Source organism: Python bivittatus, unplaced genomic scaffold, assembly GCF_059951505.1.
Source record: "Python bivittatus isolate LINGU-HERP-01145 unplaced genomic scaffold, Pbiv_v1 ctg000020_np1212, whole genome shotgun sequence".
In the NCBI taxonomy this organism is placed as follows: domain Eukaryota; kingdom Metazoa; phylum Chordata; class Lepidosauria; order Squamata; family Pythonidae; genus Python; species Python bivittatus.
Genome location: NW_028277030.1, coordinates 105,766,223 through 105,792,616, shown reverse-complemented (window position 1 = coordinate 105,792,616; position 26,394 = coordinate 105,766,223). Strand labels below are relative to the sequence as shown.

Sequence of the window (26,394 nt, the reverse complement as noted above, 5' to 3'; positions counted from 1 at the left end):
AGAATCTTGCAAGTCTGAAAGCACATTTCTTCCCCATCCCCTTTATAGTTGTAAGCATTTGCATTTCTGATTTTTATTACCATGTATTGTTTGTTTCATTTTGCGAGCCTCTGAGAGTCTATTTATAATTTTGGAAGGATATAAATATGATTAATAAATACATTACTGCAGGTATCTTCAGCTTCATTGTTTTGGCTAAAACAAGTGTTGTTTTGGAATATTTATTTATTTAGTGCAAATAGGGAGAATCCCCACAATTGTCCAGGATCCAGTTTGTCAAATGTTAAACTTCTTATATTTAATTTTTGAGATTCTCGTTTAATATGATTCCTTAAGTTGCCTCTGTACAAATGCATAGATATCCCTATACTTTTGTGAAATACAGGTTTTAAAAAGTATATTGTGCAAAGGACTATAGAGATAAACTAGATGAAGAAATGGATGAACCATCAAGGGAAGAATAACAGCTCAGTCCTAGGAAAGTGGAGCCTGTTTTTTCTTTATGTACGCTTGAGTGTGCGATAAATTAGAACTCTCACAGTTACATTAAGATCTCTGCTTAAAGCTGCGTTGTACTCTATTGATACTATTAATTCTCCAGTTCTCTTCAAAGGGTGCACTGAAAGAAATGGGGACTGTTGTACTTGGTCATGTGAACATATCATATACTTTTATACAAAATGTAGTTTTAGGTTTTGAGCAGAAATGTAATATTATTGTCCAGAATGATTGATTTTGAGTGGCAAAATCTATTTGACTGATTGTTTAATTTGACTGATTGTACATAAATGAGTTATTGCAAAAGTGTATTTTTATTTTAATTCTGACATCTGGTGAAACTGATTGTTCCTTTGGAATGGTAAGGATTCTCCCTCTCCCTTATTGAAGCTGCTCTTGATTCCCCAAATTCCTTATTAATTCACTGCTTTACGTAATTAATAGTGCCTATTAAACTGTAGCATTGAAAAGAAAAATAGCCTGATTTCTGTGAAAAGAAAATATTGGCAATACATGAAAGAAAATGAATAGAAGACATTGAGGGAAGAGCTGTGTAGAAGACAAATAAAAAGGGAAGTAGAATATTGACTTGATCCTTCTGTGGTGCATGCTAATATGGAAGTTAAAGTGAGTTAGATCATCATAAATTACATTTGGATTTCTGCACATCAGTTAAATAAGTCCCCAGGCAGAATTCTACTTGAGAGAAAGAAGACATAATACATGGTGGAAATGTTATAATGAAGATCTTATCCAATAATCCATAACTGATGTGCTATCTTGGATGAGAGAAAGGATTACTCGCTTCAATATATAATTGTACCTTTCCCGATATTGGTAGTCAAGGAACAGTTAAGCTGTCTGTTGCTTTGAATGACAATTATGAGTTCAAACCAGTCTTAACAATTTGCTGGATAATTTGAAAGTCATCTAGCCCAAACTCCAGTACTGAGTTAGCTCTTCTAATCCAACGAATTATTCCATGGAGATTAACCTGTGAGTCACTTGGGAGAGGCAGTAAGTGAAATACACATTCAGGAATGTCATATGTGGTGTAGTGGTTAAAGTATTGGACTAGGAACAGAAAGACCTAAGTTCAAGAATGGCTTTGGAACAACAGCTTATCTCATAGGGTTGTGGTTATAAGGAAAAACTGGAAGAGGGAATGCTATGTATGTGCCTTTGAACTCCTAGAGGAAAGGCAAGATAAAAACTTAATAAATACATTAAGTAAATGCTTTGTGTTTTTTCTTAGTTTGTGCCCCTGAAAACACAAGTGTGAGGAATAATAGATTGGAGCACATATAGAAATAAATATTGAATTACCATTATATCTCGCCCTTCAGAAGGTTGACTAATGCACCAGATCTGTATGTGATTGGTGTTTTAGTTTAAATATTTGTTTGAATTTTGATCTTTCCATTGGCATGTTAGCTAGAAACATTTGCCCTTCTGTACAGACATGCTTTTATTTATTTTTGCTTGTAAAGTTAATATTGATTTTTTGTAGCAAATGGTGGTCAAGGCAGCTCCCAGTCCAATACAGTGTAAAGAGCAACATCAACAGGACAGTTAAAATGTATGGTAAAAAATTAGTTACAATTCAAGTAAAGTATTGTGAATTGATTGATGGGAGTTAAGCCACACCTGTTTGGGGAGATGGGTGGCATACAAATTTAATGATGATGATGATGATGATGTGTAATGTGTTTACCTTTGACAGGGTTGTGCCCACTTTAAAATAAATGTTTTAGTTTTGTTCTGATAGTTGCTTGAAAAAATACAGTTTCTGAGGTCTGTCTTCAGCTTTCATAAATTCTGTGAACCTTAAGCGTTTTTAGGATTCATTTGATGTAGTTCCTCTTGATTTTTTTTACTGCACTGATAAATCGTGTTTTATAAGATGTGTTAAAACAAGCATCAACTCTGTTGATTATACAATATTGGACTCTTACCAAAGGCTAGCAGATAAGTTGCACATAATCCTTCTGCTTATGAATACCCCAGTACAGTGGAGTGGCCTAAAAAATGAATGGCTCTAATAACATCATTGATGGGTTGGGATGAATCCAGATAGTGGCTGAATGTAGGCCCATTGATCCAAGTTAATATCAAATCCTGATTTCTAGTTCAAATATTATTTTCATCTGTGACTATAGCATAGGCAATTAGGAAGGTATAAGGAATGAACAAATGAAAAAAAAAATGACATAGTGACAGTTCATATTTACTCTCCCTGTCAAATGTGCTCAATCTGTGAGTCAAAAAATGGTTCCTCCTATTACAAACTTGCCTTGGGATATGAAAACAAGTCATAGCTTCTCTGCCTTTTGCAGAATTGCTGGTAATAAAGTTAAGTAATCAAAGCTGGATTAATATGAAGTTACCAAGCCATATCCTAGATGAAAACTCCCAGGCATGCCTACTGCTGCTCTAGCTGTGTATAAACAAGAAAGATGGAAATATCACCGCTCTAGACCTGATGAGCAATTTTTTGTTTTATTAGTGAGATGTGAATTATTATGATGGGCCCTGTGTGAGTATATATGGAAGAGGTTGGCTTTCCTTATAAAATAATAGTGTATTTGTGCCTTCTTCAGTCTGGGTCCCAAATGCAGTAATTTACTTTTCCTTTTAGGTAGGCACTCATGGTTACTCATACAGAAGAAAATAAAGCTTGCACCTGACTTAAGTCTGTCAGTGGAACTGTGGCTCTGCTTCTCCTTGAAAACCCTAATGCATACACAGAGCCAGGGTAACATAGAGGTTAAAGTACCAGACATGGATTGGAGAGTCTCTGTTTCAAGTCCTCACTTGACCATGGAGCTCATGGGGTGACTTTGAACCAGTCACTCTGTTGTTCATAACTGTTGTGGGGAATGAAATTAGGAGAGACCTCCATATTAGCATCTGGAGAATAATGACAATAATAATGTGTGGATAATAGTATTACTGAGTGATTACTAATCTGCTGTGGACTGATGATGGAGAGATGGAGTTCTTTCTCCTTGCAACACATTCTGTGATGATCTTAGAAGAGATAAAACAGTTTTCCAGTATTCCACCAGACTGCATAATTTTAAACTTTCAGCTACATATAATTCTGTGTTACCTATGGTGAACAGACTGTTTTTTAAACACAAAAGCTCACATAATCTGCAACAAAGAGCAGGTTTTGACCCCAATCATGTGTCTCCCAGATTGCATCCCACTGACTTTGTCTTGTAGAACTCACTTGAAGATACTGAGAATTAAGTCTATCTTTTCCAGCAGAAACAATCTGCAGAATAGTCATGGCAGACTGTGATACAAGTTAAGGAATGATTTCCCATATATATCAGATTATGTCTATTACATACCAAGCAGCTTAAAAAGTAAAACAAAACTAACTCACTCTCTATTCAGGAGGCTCAAAATGTCAATAAGCAAGAAACATAATGATCAGGGGGTTAAAGAAATAAATAGCAGGAATATTTATTTATTGCATTTATACATTGTTCTCCCTTGAAGAAATTTAGGACTGCATATGTGGCTTTCCTTGAAAACTCTTTTATATTTACAGCAATGCTGTGAGGTCAGTTAGCTGAGAAATAGCAGCTGAAAGTTACCTAGGGAGAGCTTTGTGATTAAGTGGGGATTGGCCCTGAAGTTCCAGAGATCATATCTGCTTTTTGCTCAATTCATTCTGTTGGGTTTCTGGGAGTCGTTGTTCAGTCACTTAGTCACTTCAGTTCTTGGTGGCTCAATGGATGGTTTCCTTGAGTTCTAATTATTTCAGTGAGGCTTTTAAAGAAGAGGCTGTTAAGTGGATCACAGATTGATAATCAGCATGGCTTTGGTAGGATGTAGTAAAAATTCATCTGAAAAAATAATTAAATACAGTCTGCAAGCATGGAGATAAGGGCAATCACACATATGTTTCAATATCTAACTCTGCACTAGAGGTATTTGTAAATGAAGTTTTAAAAGATCTTAAAGCTCTAGTGGGATCTAGCCATTTGGAGCTTACCTGTGTAATGCAACTTTGCTAAATTACAGTATTTTAAACCAGTCTCCTGACTGAAGATGAATCACTGGGACATGGACCATTTATTTACTGGTGCCATCACTTTCTCCCACCCTTCCTTTTATTACATTAAAATGTGCTGTGAATAAAATCAATTATGAAATAAAATTGCCTGATATCATTAGCAGGCAAGAGGTTCTTGGATATGGTGATAACAATAAAGGAAAGATCAGTTATTGGATAAAATAATTTTTTTGGGGTGTCAGAGTAATTGTATAGGTTTTGAATCTGTCCATAGTAGACACAAGTTGAAATCAAAGAGGTTGTGCTTCTATAATGATATGATTTTATCTGGGGCATATTGCGTGAGCTTCCATAGAACAGAGACAGAATCACTGTGTGCACTTGAGCAAAAGGACGGTTTGTTTGGTGGATGAATATGACATGGTACACTAAGAACAGCTGTCGTGGGAATGTGGGCATAGGGCCTGTGGCTTAGACATGTAGGAAATCAGGAATGCAGCTAAAAGTTCAGAGATCATGTCCTTTTGCATGATATATTAGAGGCTTTTATTATGTGCTTTTCAGTCTAAGTTCTCAGTCTGAATAGCAGCGTTTTAAAGATACTCTGTGAAAATCAAGTAAGTTAAACAATCAAAGGGAAAAATCAAATGTAGCTACCTGAAGGAGCAGGCTTCTAGAGATGATGGGTAGGCTGGGGTTGGATCCAGAGTTTAAGGGTCAGTGATAAAAAAACTTAATTGAGCTCACCTGTCTAATAGATAGTAAGAAATCAAAGTGATTCTTTATATCTCTTCATAGAGGCCTGAAATGAAGAAGCATTAATATTTATTTCCTGGTTCTGCACAAGCAAGGCCCCTTTCTATGCAAGTTGGCTGGTAGCCGTATGAGAGGACTTTTATCACCTGGCGCTGATTTGATTCTGACACTTGTACTTTTTAAGTATGCAGACATTCTGGTTCTTTTTTACTATGGTTTCTGGGTCATATAGATGATGGCTTTGATATTTTGGGTTGAAAGGATCTGTTGCTGATTGTATCTGCCTTTTTGTAAGTAGTGCTGTTTTTGCTGAGAAGCCTGTTATTAAAAAAGGAGACTATTTTAAATTTTGGTTTTGGTTTCTACAGATTTCAGACTATCAAATGAAAGTATTGTCAGTCTCTTTTGGTATCAGTTTGTGACAGAAGTATCCATAGATCCATCACTTTCATTAAAAGCAGAATCACATTCTCATGACCCAAAGTCCTCCCCTTTCCTATATGTGTACGACATCACAATGTATATATGAAAGGGGAGGAGCTTGCATCATGATAACATTGTATTGTTTTCATAGTTTGCCCCCCACTTGCTCCCCCAGTGGATGTCTCTGGTTTGTGAATTTTTTTCAAAAACATTCACGTGTTACTTTATACATACTACATTTTTTCTAGAATATGTATTGTATAGTCTAGAGATAATTGTGATGGAAGGCATGAGTGGGGAGGATTCTGTAATGGAGCTTCAAGGTTACAGGGAGGGGGGAGAGACGTTCCAGGACAAGCATCTCGTCAGTCCCCCAGATGGATTGTATGAAAGTCAAGAGAAAGAGACTGGCCCCTCCCTGAGGGCATGATGGTTATAGTTGCTGTTGTTGGGGGATTAGAGTTAGTCTGGCGAGATTCTATCTATTAGGTGCAAGCTAATAAAGAAGCTGAGCTGATTTCTGGACTGTCTTGTGGTGGTTCTTGGGCTGAACTTGACAATAATGCAGGAAAAGGGGAAAAAAATGCATGTTCTTTTCTTAATCTTCACCAAATCTGAAGACACACACATTGAAGGGTAATTGCATTCTGGTCTGCAGTTAGTTTAGGAAATACAAATTAGGCTGTGTCATATAAAATGTGACAAAAACAGATTTCTCTCCCAACCCTAGTTTGTTGCTATGTACAAAATGTCCCCTGAATTGATTCAACAGATTTACGTGCATTCGATTTTCAGCTGATTAAATCTGAGTTATGTTGACCTGAAACATCAGTATAATGCATTCTGCTTTGCAGCCACAAGCATATGCCAGAATACAAAGCGGTAACTGATGCTCAATAGTGCAAGACGAATCTGCATGTACTTTCTTTAAGTTGAAGAAAAAAATAGGTATTTTCAAATGTATGATCTTATTTTTGAAATGACAACATTCTGTATGAACAAGAGAAGGAAATGGCTGTTAACTGCCCTATTTGTGTATTATTATATTATATAATATTTAGTTTAAAAAAACTGGAAAAAGTATACCTTATCTTTGCTCAAAGCAGTCCAAGGAAGCTAACTTAAATTAAAAACAACAAAAGCATGATCAGTTCCAATTATTTATTTTCCTCATGGAGTCTATGTTTATGCATGAACAGGGTTCCGATATTGATTGGGATGATCTTTGGGATCAATTTGAAGAAAGAAAATATCTGAGTGTCCGGAGATGGAAAGGCGGAGAAGATCCATATCGATTGTATGCCTTTAACCAACGGGAGAGTGAACGGATGCCCAGTGACCGTGCCATCCATGATACTAGGCACCACAGGTTTGGTATCCCATTTTTCTAGTTGCATATTGTAGATTGTGCATTGATTATACCTATTCTATAGAGAAAAGTGATTAGAGGATAGAGGAGTGTGATTAAACCATTCAGGGTCTTATGATTTCTAGTAGAACATAAAATGGGACTTCTAAATTATGACTGAGAGTCACTTTGGTGTAGTTGTTAAGGGACCAGGCTAGAAACTGGAAGACTGTGATGTCTAGTCCTGTCTTAGGCACAAAGCCAGCTGGATGACTTTGGGCCAGACACTCTCTCTCAGCCCTAGGAAAGAGGCAATGGCAAACCACTTCTGAAAAATCTTGCCAAGAAAACTGCAGGGCAGTCCAGGCAGTCACCAGGAGTAAAGGCTATCCTGAAGGCATTTTACTGTTCAGCATTGGAAAAACAGCATATGGCTCCAACTATTTCACAGAATTGATTAATATAGATCAGCTATGGATGACTGTAATGAATCAATTTATTGATACATGTATGTCTGTAAATATATGTCTTGTATATTTATCTTTGTAGCTTTTTTCTCTTTATAATGTTGTGTTTTCTTTTGCTTTGTTTTTTTGTATTCAGTTATTTTTTTTTAAAAAAGACTGACTCAATGGCATAAAAAAAGAGATTACTATTAGCTTAATTTTTTTGTGGTGCTTCTGCTTTCTAATAAATATTGTATTTAAAATATCACTTGGGAAGTGTAGAGTCTATCTTTTAGAATATATTGATAAAGAAATAAACTATATTTATTTTCTATTTATTCAGGATCATTTTATATTGCATTTTAATTGATTTTAACTGCTTTGTAAACCACCCAGAGTTGTTATTAACGAGATGGGCAGTGACAAATTTGATATATAAATAATAAAAAAAGTTCAAAATAGTTAAAAATATCAGGTTAAACCAAAATTTTCACTGTCAGTATAAAACAGTGGCTACTGGCCAACACATATTGAACTGAATTGGCCATTTTAATGCCTATTTTTCTAGTTTGGTGAAATCCTTTTCAAATTTCTAGTACTGGCTTAATCAAGGGGACACGGTGGCACAGTGGCTTAATGACACTGAAAGTTGCCGGCCAGAAATGGTCGACACTTCGGCGGTTCGAGCCCAGCTCCGTGCAGCAGAGTGAGCTCCTGCTTCCTCCCCAGCTCCTGTCGACCCAGCAGCTCGAAAACTTACGTGAGTAGATAAATGGGTACTCTCACCCAGGTGGGAGGAAAAATGTTGGCGGCGCTTGCATGGGAGATGGGACCAAGTTGTCGGTAACGCGGAAGCCGCGCACGCCCGAAAAAGGCGTGAAGCAAAGGAAACCCTGCCTCCTGCGCTCGCCAGCTGGGCTCTGCTCTAGGAAGGAGGCAATGGCAAACCACTTCCGAAACACCTTGTCTTGAAAACTGCAGGGACTCGTCCAGGCAGTCGCCGCAGAATCGGTAACGATTGAGTGTGGATTAAAAAAAAAAAAAACACCTGACTTAATCTGATATCAGCAGACTTGGTCATCTAACTGATCACCTAATTTCAGAACATTTATGGCCTAAACATGTAAATTAATCATTAAAAACACACTGTGGCAAACTAATTCTTCATAAAAATATACCTCTATTTATCTGAAACAGAAGTTAATTATATCCCTGTTGTTGTTAAAACTTGTGTCATACTGGCTACTTTCTAATTCTCTTGCAAAGAGATCATCTTAGTTACATAATACGTCTTTTTTTAGCTCAATAATTTCTAGTGTTTTAGTTCTTTTGGATGATTATCATTGGGACCCAGTATCTTTTATTAAAATGTGTCTATGAGGCCTAGAATTTCATAATTTGGGGTCACTATTTGCCCCAATTCCTGTATACCTTCCCTGAAAATAGTGTGAGGGATGGCTTTCTGCTCTATATCTTCTGGATGTAGCATGATTTTTCTAGAGTGAGTTACAAGAAGTCATCTCTGTGTTACTGTTTTTCCTGAAATGATATATATGACATGTCCAACAAAAAAATTAAAGCATGGAAATTGGTAGCATCTCCCAATTCCATCTTCATATGTTTTTCCATATTTATGCTCAATTTTTTTTCTGATTACATGGGTTTATGTATCAAACAATACTCTGTATTTCCTATTTTGCTTATTTCCAAGGGATTGGAAATATCTTTCACCTCTGAATCTGCTGTGTCAGTTGCTCCCACAATGACTTTCTTAAAAAGGATCTGACAGTTTTTCTGCTTTGCTTGATCTCCAGAGACTTGTGAATTGCACTATGTGGTTATGTTTTTACATTAGGAGGATCAACAAGGCATATGATGTGACTATTCATTGCTCAGCTAGAATTTGTCAAATGTGGAAATGAATTACAGTAACTATTAGGAGGAGAAAGATTGACAACATCAAGTTACTTTTCATCAATGAGTTGCAGGTGGCAGTTGTCTCAAACTGCATGAAAATATAGAAGCTTTGGAAAGTAAAAAGGAAACTATCTATTAGGTCCTTGTTGCTATCTCCTTCCAAGACACAGTTTTTTTAAAAGACGAATCGTTCACTTCAATTCTTCTTTAATTCCTGAGAAGAACAAATCAGCAATTGAATATGTTTTATGCTTTGATTATTTTTCTTAGAAAATATTCAATTACATTTTGATTTAATGTAATGTTTATACACATCCTTGGAGTAATATTAAGCAGATCAACATTCAGATTTAAGATCTTATATACAGAGATGTGCTAATTGCTCTCTTTTTCCTAATGCTTCTTTGCATTCTGTTTGCCATTTGGACAGCTAACTTGCAGTGAGGTGATATGTTCAACAAGTTGGCCACAGTGGAGAGATACAACAGCTAGCCAGAGTCAGCAATGCATGCAAGGCAGCAGCTCATTTAGAACTCCATCAGTAGAAATTACTAAATACTACCACATTTATTTTAAACTGCCATTGTATTAAAGCTGTGAAATCCTGAATAATCCTAGTCTGCTGTAGACATTCTCTTGAATCATTTTGCCTCATCTGTGGATTTTTCCACTTAGCTAGTTCTCCATACTCCTTCTGGGCATCAATGAGTATGTGAAATACAAAGGCTTCCAACAGAGTACATTACAGCAACTTGCAGTTTACCTCTCAAATTTTGTTAAAAATGTATCATGCATGCATGCATGCTTATGGTCTTTCCTATAGTTGCCGATCTTTGACAAGATCTTTCATCTCTTGATCTATGACTTGTTTCCCCCTATAAAAAATAATTGCTGATTTTTTCATTCTAAAGGAATAGGAAAATATCAAGGTTTGAGGGAAATGATTCTTATGCAGGTGGTCAAGTTCTTGATACATCTGAGTAGTTCACAAGGAGGAAGCAGCTCTTCTATTCCACGCCTCTCTTGTCTGAGCACTGGTGAAGACAAGCTATGATAAAGGCTCAAGATGCATTAAATTTCTGTGAGCTGGGCGATTTAATTTAATACCCTTCAAGCGTGCTGTCTTGTCCTGTAAATTTCATCACTATTTTATAAACATACATAATTTAATCATGATTAAGCACTTTTGAAATCCATAATATCTTATATTGCATAAATGACAGTTTTACCAGGGTGCATACTAGAGCCTCATAGCATATCTCACTGACAGACCCTGCTGAGCATTAAAAGTGTTTACGTTTGGCTAAACAGCGCACCATATTTCCATTTCTCCAGCTTTATTCTTTAGCAAGGCAGCAATGTTTCCTTGTATTGTTGACCACATTCAGGAAAGCATATGAAAATATTGGGTTGCTGACATCAGTTTTGCTGTCTGAGGGTAAGCAATTATATTAGGCTGAGAAATTGTCTTAAAAGTGAATTAAAAATAATATACAAACAATCCACCCCAAAGAGCCTTGCTGAAGGTTTGCTGGTAATATATTAAGCAGGGGAGCAGTTAGCAGTACAGTACAGAAGAAACAATAAGTAGCTTAGACTTGGTGCCTTCTCCCAAAATCTGCGGGCTGTGTCACATGTAGATCTAAGGTGGTTGTTGGTGGTGGTGTCTCTCTTTGTTTGTATACTTCTTATTGCTTTCAATGCACATACTTCTGCATATATCATTCCCATCCATTAAATTGTTTCTTTAATGGTGCAGAATACAGGAGGGATCACTTGGTGTTCTAGTTTCCATCTCTTTTCTGCTACTGCTTTGTACATAAAAGGGTTAAATCTGGAATTACCAAAGTATTCCCTTTGTACTTCCAATACTGTATTGTTTCAGTATTGGGAAGTTCTGTGCCTTTTGATATACAGATACAGGTAGTTCTTGCTTAATGGCCATTCATTTAGCAACCGTTTGGAGTTACCAGGGCACTAAAAAAAGTGACTTATGACTGGTGCCCGAAGTTACAATCGTCGCAGCACCCCGGTGCTCATGTGATTGCAATCTGGGCACTTGGCAACCAGCTCGCACTTATGACAGTTGCAGTGTCCCAAGGTCATGTGATCATCATTTGCAACTTTCCCAGCTGGCTTTCAGCAAGTAAAAACAATGGGGGAACCGTGTGATTCACTTAACGACCACATCACTTAGCGATCTAAATTCCGGTCCCAGTTGTGATTGTTAAACGAGGACTACCTGTAGATATAATGTAGATTGTTGATATTAAGTTCTCTACCCTTTTATTTCTTGCTTGTTATTCATATCTCCTTGCTTTTGCCTGTTTTCATCCCTTTTTGCCAACTAAATAAATAAACATCAAGCTGTATTTTTGCCAGCTGAACTGAATGGTGCGTGTGCTTGATCTGATCTGGGATTGACTGGGAGCCTACTTGGTACAAATTAAACTGGAAATTACACACAGTAATTTTCCAGCAATATTAGGGAAAGATATTAGTGGGGCAGACTGATTTGTAACTTCAGCTAATAAGTAAGTTTTTAAAAAAAAACAAAGAAGAAACCAAAATACTTTTGCACGCTCTCCATAGTAACTTGCTAGGGAGAGCCACCACTACACATCCCAAAAAATCCAAAGAATGAAATTCTCCTTGTTTCCAAATATCTGTGTAGCTGTCAACTTCCAGTAGCCTGTCAGTCAATTATGAGCAATGAGTCATCTTGCCACAGTCTATTTACAAAGTGCACTGTGATGCCAGTCTATATCTGCTAAATCTCACTGAACAAGCTGTCTGATAACAAACCACAGTTCCTATTGGAAGTTCTTATTTTCTTCTCTGCCATTGTTTCTCCCCTTTCTTCCTTCCGTTGCCCATCCTACCATGGCTGCTGCTTTTGACTTTCAGGACACCTTTCCACAGTACTTTCCTAAATACGTAGCAAACAGTGCAACATTCACAGTATTGTTCTGACAACTCCAATAAATCTGAACCCAATTTTACTGTCTCAAAGGAAGAGGAAAAAGAACATACAAGTAGACTGAACAAAATCTCCGTTCTGCCCATCTCATGCTCCAATTAAAAAAACAAAAAACACTTTCCAAAGCTAATACCAACCTTCCACTCTGCACTTGTGTAGAAGCAAAGTGTTTAAAGAGGATGGGGTTTGGACCAAAAAATAGAATGAAATGACTGCTGAGTTAAATCTGCCCTCTACAATAGGGCAGATGGCAAGTATTCCATTTGTTATTTCTCTCTAAGAACAACAGCCTTTCTATTTAGTTATTAACTGACATACATAAGGGCTGTCACCCTCCCTCTAGTGCAGTGTTTCTCAACCTTGGCGACTTTAAGATGTGTGGACTTCAACTCCCAGAATCCCCCAGCCATTCTGGGAGTTGAAGTCCACACATCTTAAAGTCACCGAGGTTGAGAAACACTGCTGTAGAGAAAAGAGCATCTGGCTACTGTCTGAAAGCAAATGAATATCTCAGCAGTACTGCAGTTAAGCACTGATGCAATATTATCTCAAATAGATTGGCTCCCACCATGGTGATCACATTATGTTTCCAGGAAAAAAAAGAAGAGTTTTACAAGGAAACAAAACAGGTTTGAACAGTGTCAAAATAAGAGACTCCATTTCAAGGTCAAGCAGAATAGCCTCTTCTGAGATTGGACCACATCTGTCAAGGTCAGAATTGCCCATTCCAGTGTCTGAACACTTCTGATCAAACAGAACATTTCTGGTATGATAGGATCAGGTATCAGAATGGTTTGACTTTGAAACATTTTACATAAATTCTACTAGCTAGTAAGAACAATAAACTGACTCTATAATTAGTTGGTCTGAAGAACTGTTTGATATAGACCTGGGTACAAATGGCCTTTCAAAGTCTCTATCCAATTTTTGGGTAGAGGAATTGGCTGAATAGTTCCTTCAAAAGCAATTGTTTAACCATTTCTCTCCTTTTTTGATGGCAATAGCATGATTAGTGAAAAAGAGAAATAGTGATATCTTCCTTTGGGATTTAATTGAAGCCAGAGAGGTTGTAGACTGTTGTGGGCACAATTCTACAATGGAAGACAGACACTAATTGGGTACTTTATAACTAAAGATGTTTCAAAAACATTACATTCTACCCAAAATAATTTATCTGAAATTCTCTTCTTGGAAAGAGTTTCAGCAAACTGTGTAAGAACTGATAGGGGGGAAAAGTAGAAGAATTTCTTTGTCTTGACAGGAGATTCATATCAAATTATGACTGAATATTCATCAGACCGAATAGTCTCAGTAACCCAAAGGAATTAGTGCAGTGATATTCATGTTATATTACCATTTTTATATTTTTAGTAGGCGGTAACAGTAATATCAGTGATACTAATTTTAAAAATGCAAAATTATATGGAATGATATCAACCCATCGGCAAATTTTATCTGCCAGCAGAACAGATTCCTCATCTCCTCTGCATTTCTGTTTGGGAGAGTGAGAGGATTTTCCAGCAAGCTACACTGACACAGGCAATTATAGGGTTCAAATACCTCTCTGATAATGAACTCCAGAGTGCCTTAGATAACCCACTCTCTCCATTATCTTCAATTCCCCATCTTTTAAATGTGAATAATAATGGACTATAGGCTACAATAACTTTAGAATTAATCTTGTAACATAGTTGTGGCAGAATTTGTAATGGATATTTTTCAGTCTATGAATCTGAGAACCCTTGGAAAATTGCAGTCTACCAAATGTTCTCTTTGTCCTTGCTGGTATAATCTATCAGGGCTGGAAATGGTGTATGAATTTAATTAATGTTTCTGTCCACTGCTTAGAAGGAAACAACAGTGAAGTCTTTACAAGTAGTTCTCGTTTATTGACCACAATTGGGACTGGCAACTTGGTCATGAAGCAAAGCGGTCACTAAGTGAAACTGCAACTGTGCTTACAATCTTACTTCAGCTTTCCTTTGCTTTACAGACCTACAAAGGTTGTAAATGTGAGACTTGGTCACAAAGTTACTTTTTCATCACCATTGTAACTGCAAACTGTTGCTAATCGAGGCAGTCACTAAATGAGGACCACCTGTATTATGAAACCATTGGTTTGAGATACTTTTGCCTAGATTTTAATAGACAAAATTTTAGATAAAGTAATTAGAGATTGTAGCAATTGCCTACTTCTAAACAGGGTTGTCTTGGCTTCCTTGGACCCATACTTACCTGGTTGTAAGTCCGAAATAATTATAGTCACCCTGGTAGATAACTTACAGTGGGAATACATTAGGAACAATTGTAGAAAACTGATATGCTTGTTGGTAACAGCTCCAGAGGAGCTAAAATGGGGTGGAAAACAGAAGTCAATTGCATACATCTTTCTGTCATGTTTATTTGATGTGTAGCTTTCTGTAGAATGCTTAGAAGCTGTATATTCACCTCCTTACAATCCTCAACTATTGGATTATGTTCTAATCACTCATTTTTGCTCTGAGTTGGAAGAATCTGAGCATTTGATGGGGTCTTGTAGAGTTACCTAGGAGATTTTTGAACCCATAGCTTTCAAAGAAGTGTGCATTGTCCTTTATGATGTCAATTCTACCACTTGTGAGCTTGCCTCTTGCCTCTTTTGGCTGGACTAGGCTGCCAAGGAGGGGATGGGGAACTGGGTTTTTCTGTTAGTCAACATGGAATTTCAACTGGTGCAGAATGTGGCTGCCTATTACAGGAGCTGTGTTGGCTTTTGTTTGTTTCTGAATGTAGTTCAAGTTGCTGGATATCTTTGAGATCATCTGTCCCAGCTGGAATCTGACCACCCAAGTGTGTACAGAGGGTGCTACTGAGGATCTCTACATACTAAGACATTTGGTATGGTGGGGGCTCATCTCCTATGGAATTGCTGATCACAGAGGAGAGAATGGCCTCTTCACCATGAACTTGTAAAAACTTGGTTATTCTGGAAGACTGTGGGAGAATAAAATTGCACCTGACTGAAATGTGGCACAATGGATCCTATTGTTGGTTAGAATTATTGTACACTCGCTTGCTTGCTTGCTTGCTCTTTCTCTTTCTCTCTCTCTCTCTCTCTCTCTCTTTCTTTCTTTATAAATAATTATTGCATAGCCTACTAGTACATCAGAAGAATAAAATTGTCTGCTTAAACTACAACTCTCAGAATATTCCAATATTTAATGTTCTAGTAATAAATAATAGAGAACAAACAGCACTTACTACATAGTATACATAACAACAATCAGTTCATGAGTGGAAAAAATCTCAAAAGTAAGATTTTGTTTGCTTTGCTTTGTTTTTTTAGGAGGGGAACCTATTGGTTCCATATATCAGATGACAACCTTGTCCTTCTAGAAGCTATCCTCAGTTTATCCCTCAAGCAGGATGGATTGTTTCATTTTGGAAATGACTCTTCTCTCTATTCACTAGATATTTTTTCAGACTAGTATACATACATCCAATAAACCAGATGCAGATCATCCTTATATCCTTACCTGCCTTTTTGGCTAGGGAAATTGCACAGGTATTCTGTTGGTATCAGACAACTGGACATTTTCTTAATAATATTCCTTTAAAATAGTTGGAAAAGCCCCCAAAGGTGCAGAAAATCTCTCAGCTCAATTCAACTCAAACCTATACCACCAGTGAGGGAAATTGGCAAATGTTAGATCAGTGTAATTTGCATATAGTTCAGTATGAGGGCTATACAACAGTTCAGATTTGAAGATGAAACGATTCTTTGGAGCAGCAAGAATGTGAGTGTAGCAGTTCCTTAACTTAGACATATCTTTTTCCTGGAATGTGTTCTAGCTGTAAAGGGCAGCTTTAAGGAATTGCAGACAGGTGCCAGGTTGGTACCTTGATGCACTGTTTTTCATTTGCATCCAAAGCGCTGCATAACCCCATTAGATTCCATTGAAATTGAATCCTTCATGTATATTTCTGATCAGTTGCTACTAATTTGCTCAACATAAGCCTCCCGCTGCATCCCATGTCTTCCTTTGTACCTCTTGTTCCATATTCTTTGTCCATTTTTGAACAAACTACAACTTTTCTCGGATCTAAAGAGCTAAAGCTGAAACTGTGCCAAACATCACGCATCCATCATCCATCCAGCTAGCTAATTTATAGATTGCTCTACTCTGGCTGGTGTAAGGATTAATTTCCTTGAAAAATTGTGGTGTAAATCTAATTGTTTTCGGATACCAACACAGAGGGAGCTTTAGCTAGCATTGCAAGTAGTAATTTAGTTGCCCATAACAGCCAGAAAGATTTCATGGGGACAGTGTGTTCATAGAAATAAAGCTTCCTCATGTATGTCCCTGCAGGTTTGGTGGGACTGTCTGCTTCCTGACGAGCAGGCCTTTAGCAGTAGCGGGAGAAGCCCACATTCAGGAGTAACTCACTCTTAAGGAGAAGCAGCAGCACAAGGGCTTTATGAATGGTGGAGACATTGCTTGCATAAGAATAACGTGAGAACTTTGAAGGGATTTTGGTCCCCCAGGAAGACATCATGGGATGTCTCTAACCCTACCTACTTAAGACATTGAGACCATTCCTCTGATTTCAAGAGGAGACCTAGGTGTACTGATATCAGAGTGAATGTCTTGGCTTAAAAATGTTGATTTTAAGAAAGAACCTAAAATTCCTTATGAGTGAAGACCTGTTTGTGTGTAAAGTCCTGCTTAAGACTGGGAACTTTTGACTTTGCACTGGTTTTTCTACTAGCTTGCAAAGTATTATTCTGAAAGCTTAGAAATACAATATCAAGTTATATGTTGGAAATAACTGACTGGATTTACTTGATGTGTTTATCCATAATTAATTGAACCATACCTTACTCAGTCTGATTTGCTGGATTCAGATAATATACCAATCCATAAAGTAACAACATGAACTAAATCTGCATAATGCACTATGCTGAAATGTGATTGGCTTCTTTGTGGTTTAGTGTGTTGCTTGAACACAGCCAAATATGATTTGTTTCATTTTGGCTTAGGATGTTGTGGGAATTCAGTCAGTTATGGACTGTTTAAGTCATGTTTAAGCAAACAATAACCCAGCATGAAACTCAGACCTGGCCAGTGCTACCCCATCAATGTCAGTCCTGTGTTTCTTACTCTTGACTCTGTTTTTGGACTTCGAATGTTCCATCTCCTGCTTGAGCCTTATATACAAGCCTTGGCCTGCCTTTTTACTCTGCTATGAATTACTGTTTTTCTGTTTTATGAACCTGGTTATCAGATTGCTTGTTAAAAAGCCCAGAGTGAGTACCACTTTTCTTTTCCTCAGTACAGGCAGCAAGTGTTATTTCCAGAAGGAGAAGCTTGTTGTCAGCTAACTTCATTTGGCCCACTTCATTTCATCTCACTCACTCCTTGCTATGCCTTATTGTGAGACAGGTCCATAGACACCTAGAGCAGAAGGGAAAAAAATAGCAGCATGTCACTCAGTAAGGATCTCATAAACATACCGGCAGAATCCAATTGGGTGAGGCCATTTCAAATCTGATGCAACATTATTGTCATAGACTCTACTGATTGTTTACAAAAGAACTTGTCTCTTTGAAATGTAAAAAAGAGTGCATTTGATTTATTAGAAAAAGCAATATGAAATTGGAGCCAAAATTTTGCTGCAAATCTCACTGTATATTCCATATGCTGTATGTATGTGTATGGGTGTTGGTATGTCTAAGAGAGAATGTGATATCCTGAATAAAGTCATCTACTTAGGCTTGGCAGTTTGGAAATGTAACAGTGAGTGGGATGAATTGCCCATGGCAAAAAAAAAAAAAAAAAACACACCTTTGTGATTGCTTTGGGTTTCTGCCATCTGCAGGAGACACCTCCCAATGAATTCAGTCATGCCAGGGTTCCACGGTGTTGTTGCTCCATATGTTAGCCTTGCTGACCTCCACCTTCCAAATGGTACATTGATTTTATAGATATGTAACTGCTGTTAGTTTCTGCTGGTGGCATGTTGGTCTTGCCTTGGCAGTTCTTTTAAAAGAGGTAGAAGTGTAAAGAAAATGAAAAAAGAAGGTAAAGGAAATGTGCGTAGAACATTAACCAAGAAATTGGTGTTTTAAATGATTATTCAAAATATTCATTGTTTTTATAGTGTTTTCTATGTAATTGACATTGTCATGGCCTTATACTAAGCTTGGTATATTACATTTTGTTTGGTGTTGGTTGTTATTTTATTTTGATGGTGTCTCTTCCAGATTGTTGGCAGTGATGCCTCCCAGATTTACTAGATCCTTTAACTGAGGATAAAAACCAGCATTATGATAATAGTAGAACTAATATTCTCTTACATTAAAGACCTTGCCCTCCTGCTGTCATTACAGCTAAATTATATTTTCAGATCAAAAACCTCTTATCGAATAAGCTTTATTCCATCCTTCTGTGGAAACTAATATACAATGGGAACAGCTGATTTAAAGCTCCAGTTTACAGAAGGTATAGGCATTGCTCCACATAAACTACAGTTCTCAGCAACTCCAACCAGCATAGCCTGTAGTGAAGGATGCTGGGAACTACAGTTAGCAACATCTGGAAGGCTATTTTCCTATCCCTCTTTTATAGATCACAAGCTGAGGTTGTAGCATAAATTGCTGAATGCAGTCCAAGAGGCCTTCAATTGATACGTGACTTACACTTTAGTTTGTAGCTTAGTTGCAGGAGTGATAATGGAGATGGATCAGTGGGTGTCTAAAATGGATCAGGTTAGAATTGGGGTAGCTGCTAAGTTAGAAGGGCAGATGCTCTCTAGAGAGAGGGGCCTGGCATCTTGAGTGACAAGAATCAGAGAGGAGAGAGCAAAATCTGTGCTGAGATTTGGGAGAGCCATTATGAGTCAGTGTAAGCAGTGCTGGGCTAGATGGAGAAATAGTCTTCATATAACAGCATGTCCTGTTCATCTGTTCTATGGTAACATGTACAAGTAAAACAAATGTCCGACTTTTTGTTAACAACTGAACTCTGGGGGTGGAGGGAAGGGGGAATGTCAAGGAGCTGGCCAGAATAATATCCCAAACCAGGATCATCTAGGGTTTATAAAGGGTTTCCAAATCAGCCAATTATTCAAGGCTTGACAGGTTATACATTATAACTTTTTTAAAAAAAACCTCTAGTTTTTATACAGACTGAATAGTTGAATTCAGTGCTACCAATTTATACTTGGGGTTCTAGGCCCAATGCATTATTACTTAGATAACCAGTAAGAGAGGGAGAGAAAGAGGGATTTTAAAGAAATTATTGTTAAGGTTTAAAAATAGTCAAGTGCCCTGGAATAATTTCACAGAAAGCTGTTTTTGAATCAGCACAAAAGATACATTTGAATCAGCACAAAAGAGATACATTTGGACAGAGAGAGAAGCGGGGCACAAATGAATTGGTCTATGGACATGTCTCATATTAGTACCAAGAAAGGGGCAGAACACAGGAAGCTCTTGAGCCCCATTGCCTCTGCTTTTTGGAGTTCTTCAGTATGCAGCTCATCTTCAGTGTGGAAGCAGTCTTGTTGCTTTAGGTGAGTAGGATTTGGGATCTTCCCCCTGCCTCTCCTTCTCTTCCAAGTCTACATATTTAGTACGATCAACAGAGGGAATTGGGGGGAAAAAACAGCGGATACAGTAATGCCATCATATAAATCTATAGTAAGACATTTTGAGTATTGTGGACAGATGTAGTTACTATACTAGAAAAAGATATTGCAGAGCTGGAAAAGGTGCCAAAGAAGGAGGAAGGCAATCAAGATGTTTACATGGTTGTAGTAGCTGCCTTATGAGGAAAAAGTACAACTCTCTGGGATTTCTTAGCTTGAAGCAAAGGCAGATAAAAAAAAGATTGATAGAAATACATAAAATCATACATAAAATGAAAAATGCGGTGAAGAAGTTTTTCTCCCTTAGGGTCACCCATTAAAAATAAATGCAAAGAGATTGAGGATCAGTGCAAGGAATTATATGATAATTAATAAGTATGACAGTTGCTGTCATCAGGTGGAGCTATGGCTTTTAATACCACCAATTTTGATGATTTTAAAAGATGACAGGACAAACTCAGGATCAATCTGTTAGGGGTTACTAGTTTGGGTTACTCTGTACATGATCACAGGCAGCATATCTTAAATCCTCAATGTTAAATAGTTACAGTAGAAGACTATCACCCTCCTGTCCATGTTCATGAATTTCCTGTGACACCAGGTATTGAACTAGATGGGCTCTTGGCCTGATCCAGAGATGTTCTATGTTTTCATGTTTAATATGTGTGTGTGTGTGTGTTTCATACACACATACATGCACACACTCAAATGACACTTCTACACTCATATGACACCTCTGCTCTGTAAGCTGCAGTGTACATAATTTTTATGTACATTATGTAACAGACATTTGATTTTGACAAATACTTCTCCTGAACTTACCCATAATATTGAAGTTTAACTATATAATACTCAAAATATTGGAAAGTTATATGGAAAAGTTTTCATTGGGATTTGAGAATGTTTAAATTTTATAAAAGCCAGCTTGGCATAGTGGTTAAGGTCCTGGACTGGGAGCAGGGAAACCTGAGTTCTAGTCTTGCTTAGGCACAAAGCCAGCTGAGTGATCTGGGGCCAGTCACTCTTTCTCAGCCCTAGGAAGGAGGCAATGGCAAACCCCTTCTGAAAATGTGCCAAGAAAATCACATGGACTTGTCCATGAAGTTGTCAGGAGTCAAGACTGACTCAAAGGCCATAAAAAAACCCAGATTTTAAAATGAATATATGATATAAAATAAATATAAATCAACGAAGGATGTGTTTATGTATGAATAACAGATTGAAAGATGCCATCAGTGCTATGACTGGGGTGGCCAGGTATAACTCTATGTGAAGGAGTGGCATAAATGACAGTGTGTTACATGTCCTTAAAGACTTAACGTCCTGCATAGCCAACTCATCACTGCAGATTTAATTTGTAAGCTAAATAAATGTAGCTCTCTTTCAGGCATTGCCTGTATTCATTTTTAGTTTCTGAATGCAGGTACCTTATGGCCATAAAAACAACCCTATATATAAGTTTCACTGCTTTGGATAAGTTAAAAGCAATTAGATTTCAACACAGCAAGCCTTTGGTTTATATTGTCTCTACAATCTGTATTGATTTCTCAGATTACTTAGTTTTCAGCTACCATATTTGGTTAACTTTCCAGGATTTTTCAGACTCAACCTGACTAGTAAAGGAAACCTCTGAGTCACATTAAGATTGTGTGTGTTTTGGGCAAGCAAAACCTGCAGGGAAATATTCCATAAGAGGCCAGTTTTGAAGAACTTGTGATTTGGGGGTATCCTCCTGAGACAGAGCAAATAGCATTAGCAGATGGGCTCAGAAGAAAAAGGGGGGGGGGGAACCGGGCACCTCTTAGATGGTATGCCAAGATGTGCTTGTTTGTATTCACAAGGCAGGTTGTTCAGTTTAATTCTCTTCTAAGTGGGTTTTGACTAGCAGGCACTGGAAAGGTAACTATATTTGAAGGAAGCAGACAAGGCAATGAGTGGAACAGTGGAGAATTTATTGGCAAAGAGGTGACGTTAAAATCTAATTGCTTCCACTTACTCTCAAAGTGAAAAAAAAAGTGATGGGTCAGTCGCAGGAAGGACAGGAATGAAAATATGACAGTTTTATAATACGGTTCTGCTTTGCGATGTGCAAGCATTTTCCTTTTGCCCTTTGGAACTGTTCAAACTGCCAGTCCTCTGAATGCTTCCTTCAATCCAGGGCTCGGACTGGGCTCATTTGGGCTCATGCATGACTTATATAATATTAGTAATATAAGTAGAGATTGGGTGTATTAATCCTGCAGCAATTTATGCCCTGCTGATTGGTGAGCTGCTTCCAATGTCTTTTTTGGGGGGGTGGGGGTGGGGGAGAGAATAAGTATAGCTAATGGAGCACGATTTCTTGGGAAGACGAGTGGGTTTGTTTCATTGCTGTTCCTAAAACAAGCGTAAGAAATGGAAGTGCCAAGGTCTACTCAAACTGAGTTTTCTGATTTCCTTTAAAGGACAGGCAAAGATCTCTAATTTTCCTTCAAGGTTCTTATATGCACTAGAACAATTTAACAAATGTTATGCATGTGATTTTCACTGCACTAAGTGGTTGGAATGCTTTTCATTTAAGAGAGAAAGAGCTTATGTGAGTGTCAGTTGCATCTTTCTCATTTCACTGACTGCCAGTTAAATAGCACTCTGCATGTTGTGCTTTGCATATATCAGACAAAACTCTTTGATGCAGTACTGGATTACACCAAAGACAAAAATTAGCTTTTCCTAAAGATCTGAATCTGTGCTCTCCGTTACATTTTGCACTGTCTTGAAAGACAGATGAGTAGCTTTGTGGGTGTTTCTAAGATCACAGTGTATTTCCTTTTGTGCTTTTAGTTAAATTCACACTAAAGCATCTTGTGAATTCAGTTGTAATTATCTGTGTTTTCACATTTATTATACATGGAATTCCCCTTTTTTATTTTTAAGTTTAACATGGCTTCTGTTCTGTTATTGAAGCTTTTTTTCAGAGTCATAAAACAATATGATTAACTATAAAAAGAGCCCAGGAGAACAATTTTTCTTTATTTTCTTTTCAGATTATCTATATAATAATGGGTGCAATATAACAGGATACAGCCATAAGCAAAATGGTTGGGAAAAAAGTGTTCATTCTGATAGACTATGAAGTATTTTTCATTCATTCCAGACTGTTATAACTGGGGTGGGGGTGGAGGGAGAGAAGTGGTTAAAGTAAATACAGGTAGTCTTTGTTTAGTGGCTACCATGTACAGTGACTGTTTGCAGTTACGACAGTGATGAAAAAGAAACTTTGCAACCAATCCTCGCAATTACGACCTTTGCAGATCTATAAAGCAAAGGAAAGCTGAAGTAAGATTGTAAGCACACTTGCAGTTTCACTTCGTGACCACTTCACTTAATGACCTAGTTGCTGGTCCCAATTGTAGTTGCTAAATGAGGACTTCCTGGTCCATTGGTAAAATGTGTCTACACTGCCCATTGGTTGGTATCTTTATCCATTGCTTGATGTCATCTAGGGAACCCACAGTTAAAGATGTGCTTATGTGCCCAAATGTCTAAACATTACCAAAATAATCAAACCTAAAATCTTACATATAACTACTTGGAAATGTGCTCTATTGAGTTCAGTGGGGTTCATTTACAGGTACATTGCTTTAGCTAGAGATCTACTGTGGCACTGTTAATAAATGGTAGTGCTGACTATGTAAGTGATTATGCATTCCACATGTACTTTCATTAGGGATGTAATGAATCCTTTTGCAGGAACCTGGGAATGGAAAGTATTTGGGAGATCATGAAGGTCTTGTCCAGCTGTCCCTGGTGGTGGCTGAGAGGAAATGGAACTGTACTTGTTTCTAGGTCACTAAAACGGCTTTCCCCTGAGTTTAGCAGCTGCTTGCTCCCCTCTGTTGTATCTTGATCTCTTCTCTTGAACCAACTCCAAGTAATTTCACTGAAGTCTGTATGACTATTCTGTGGTTTCATAAATGCATTTTTAGGCAGTCTAGTAATAATAACTGGCCTCAGACCAGCAAGTCTTTCTCTGATTGCATGGCTGTGGCAGAGGATTTTGAACTTCTGCCTCTCATGTTTTGTTACAAGCTGCTGTCTTCTGCAAGCCAAGCCAAGAATACCCAGCTGACAGTGTTTATCTATTGTTTCTCCCTGTTTTACTCTGTAATCCCAGCTGTCTCAGTGTTTTCTAGGCACCCAAGAGACTTCCCCAACATTATTGTCTAAGTAAGGTTTAGTATGATTTGTCCTACCTTGAGTGCTGTGTTATACAAGCAAACAAATTTGCCAGAAAGTGCTGCACCATTAATAAAAGAGGACAGTCATTGAAACATAAAATTAATCTGATCCAAAATCCTTAGAATTCCAGGAATATCCTACAGTTTGTGGGTCAGAGAGGAAAACTTCTCAAGTGCCACTTATTGGCAAGTACATTCCACATTTGATCAATGTTATCTGCATTGTTGTTATTCTTACCATGATTTTAATTTTGTTTCTCAATACTTTAATTGAATATAAGCTAGAGTTTACATAAAGTAAGATAGTTAGAGATTTCTAAATGCATAAAGATGCCAAAGAAGTCTGGAAGGCATGAGCTGAGGGACTTTACGAATGCACAAAAGAATTTTTTTAAAAAAAAACCACCACAGCAATCTGAAGGCTATTCTACATAATGAGGAAAAGCCTGATCTGAATGCATTACCAGTTGTTCTGTAACTGGATTTTCTTAGTAAATGCCAGATGTTACCAACTGTGCTGTAACAATCCTGCTTTCCTAACAGAAAACCCTAGACAAGTTTCATTATAATATAATGACAATGGGGTATCTACGAGCTGTGTTACAGTGCTTTAATGAGTCAGTTTTTTCTATCAACCCACAATGTACAGAAAGTTGGTCTTAACATAATCCCTTAAACAAATGATGTCTGTAGTATCTTGTGATCAAAGCTCTGTGTTAATTTTTTCCCCACTCCATTCACTGTGTCTGCGGGTTCAAATGGGATAGGAATTAGTTCAGCATGTTAAAAAGTTCTGAAAGGTTTCAGTTTCAGGAGCAACAGCATTCTTGTCTTCATGGAAAAAAAGGAATAATTTTCAAAATTGATGGTGTTCAATATCTATGGTTAGTTCTGTTGTTATCAGAGTAAGTTTCACTAGTTTTCTTTACATCCCACTGAACATGGTCACATGACATCCCCTTTTACAGTGAGATTGCCTATATGTCTGTGGAAACTACCTTGTGCTTGGCTGAAAATATTCTTAGAATGCTGTTCAGGGGACAAATCCTTCTCCTGGGTGGCTTACAGAATAAAGCAAAATGACCACAGATATAAGTAAAACCAAGGATAATAAATGAATATCTTGTCTTGAAATATTAAAACCTAGAAGCTATAGTAGTCCTATAAGAACATCACTTAAAAGAAAGCCATTGACAGTATTTTGGGACATTCCTAGAGATGGGCTTGATGGAACTTAATTGGTAATATTCTCCAGAGATATGAGGCCACTGAAGAAAAGTCCCTGTCCTTGTTCCCACCAATCTAACTCTTGTCACAGACATGAAAAAAGATACTTTGCCTCATGTTTCTAATTCATTCTGCAGCACTGGTAGGTGGGCTTAGAAGCACCAGCTTTCTCATAGCAATCATAAAGCATCATTCTAGTGAAGTGTTAAAATTGTTTCTATTGCAGAGTAGAATTCTGAAATGACTTTCAGTATTTTTAGTTATTGTGAATGCATTTTGCAGTCACTCTTAGCCATTATTGCACCAAGAGATTGTAGACTTGTTATCTATGAGAAGAAGAAGGCAAAACAGTACTGTATAAAGATTTGCATCTAAATATGACTGTGATGAATTCTTCCCAATCAGGATTTTTTTTTTTTTTAGCAAACTGCCTCCATTGTCATCATCAATTCTTTTGCTGATAGTGGACGTATTTCTGGACTCCTTGACTATAGTTCAGAGCTTTAATGGGAGAAGGTTTAGCTTACCAAGAAAATAATTCTGATAAAACAAATGAGAAAAAAGTCATATCATATCAGCTGTATGTTAGTAGAAACTATTATCTAGACATAATGGTTTCCTCTTGTGGGCAAGAAACCTTAGAAGAAATGGAGTAGCCCTCATAGTCAATAAGAGAGTGGGAAAGGCAGTAATGGGGTACAACCTCAAAAATGACAGAATGATCTCAGTGCGAATCCAAGGCAAACCATTCAACATCACAGTAATCCAAGTCTGTGCCCCAACCACTGATAGCGAAGAAGCTGAAGTTGACCAATTCTATGAAGACCTACAACACCTTCTAGAACTAGCACCAAAAAAAGATGTCCTTTTCATCATAGGGGATTGGAATGCTACAGTAGGAAGTCAAGAAATAATCAGAATAA

General features: G+C 37.5%; 1 protein-coding gene across 1 annotated transcript in view; it reads left to right on the top strand.

Annotated features, from left to right (window-relative positions):
* Positions 1–26,394, top strand: part of GALNT14 (polypeptide N-acetylgalactosaminyltransferase 14) — a 281,280-nt gene that overhangs the window by 115,317 nt on the left and 139,569 nt on the right. The window contains exon 2 of the mRNA XM_088145870.1: positions 6,907–7,076. Coding sequence (XP_088001996.1) covers positions 6,907–7,076 — 170 coding nt within the window. The remainder of the gene's footprint in view (positions 1–6,906; positions 7,077–26,394) is intronic.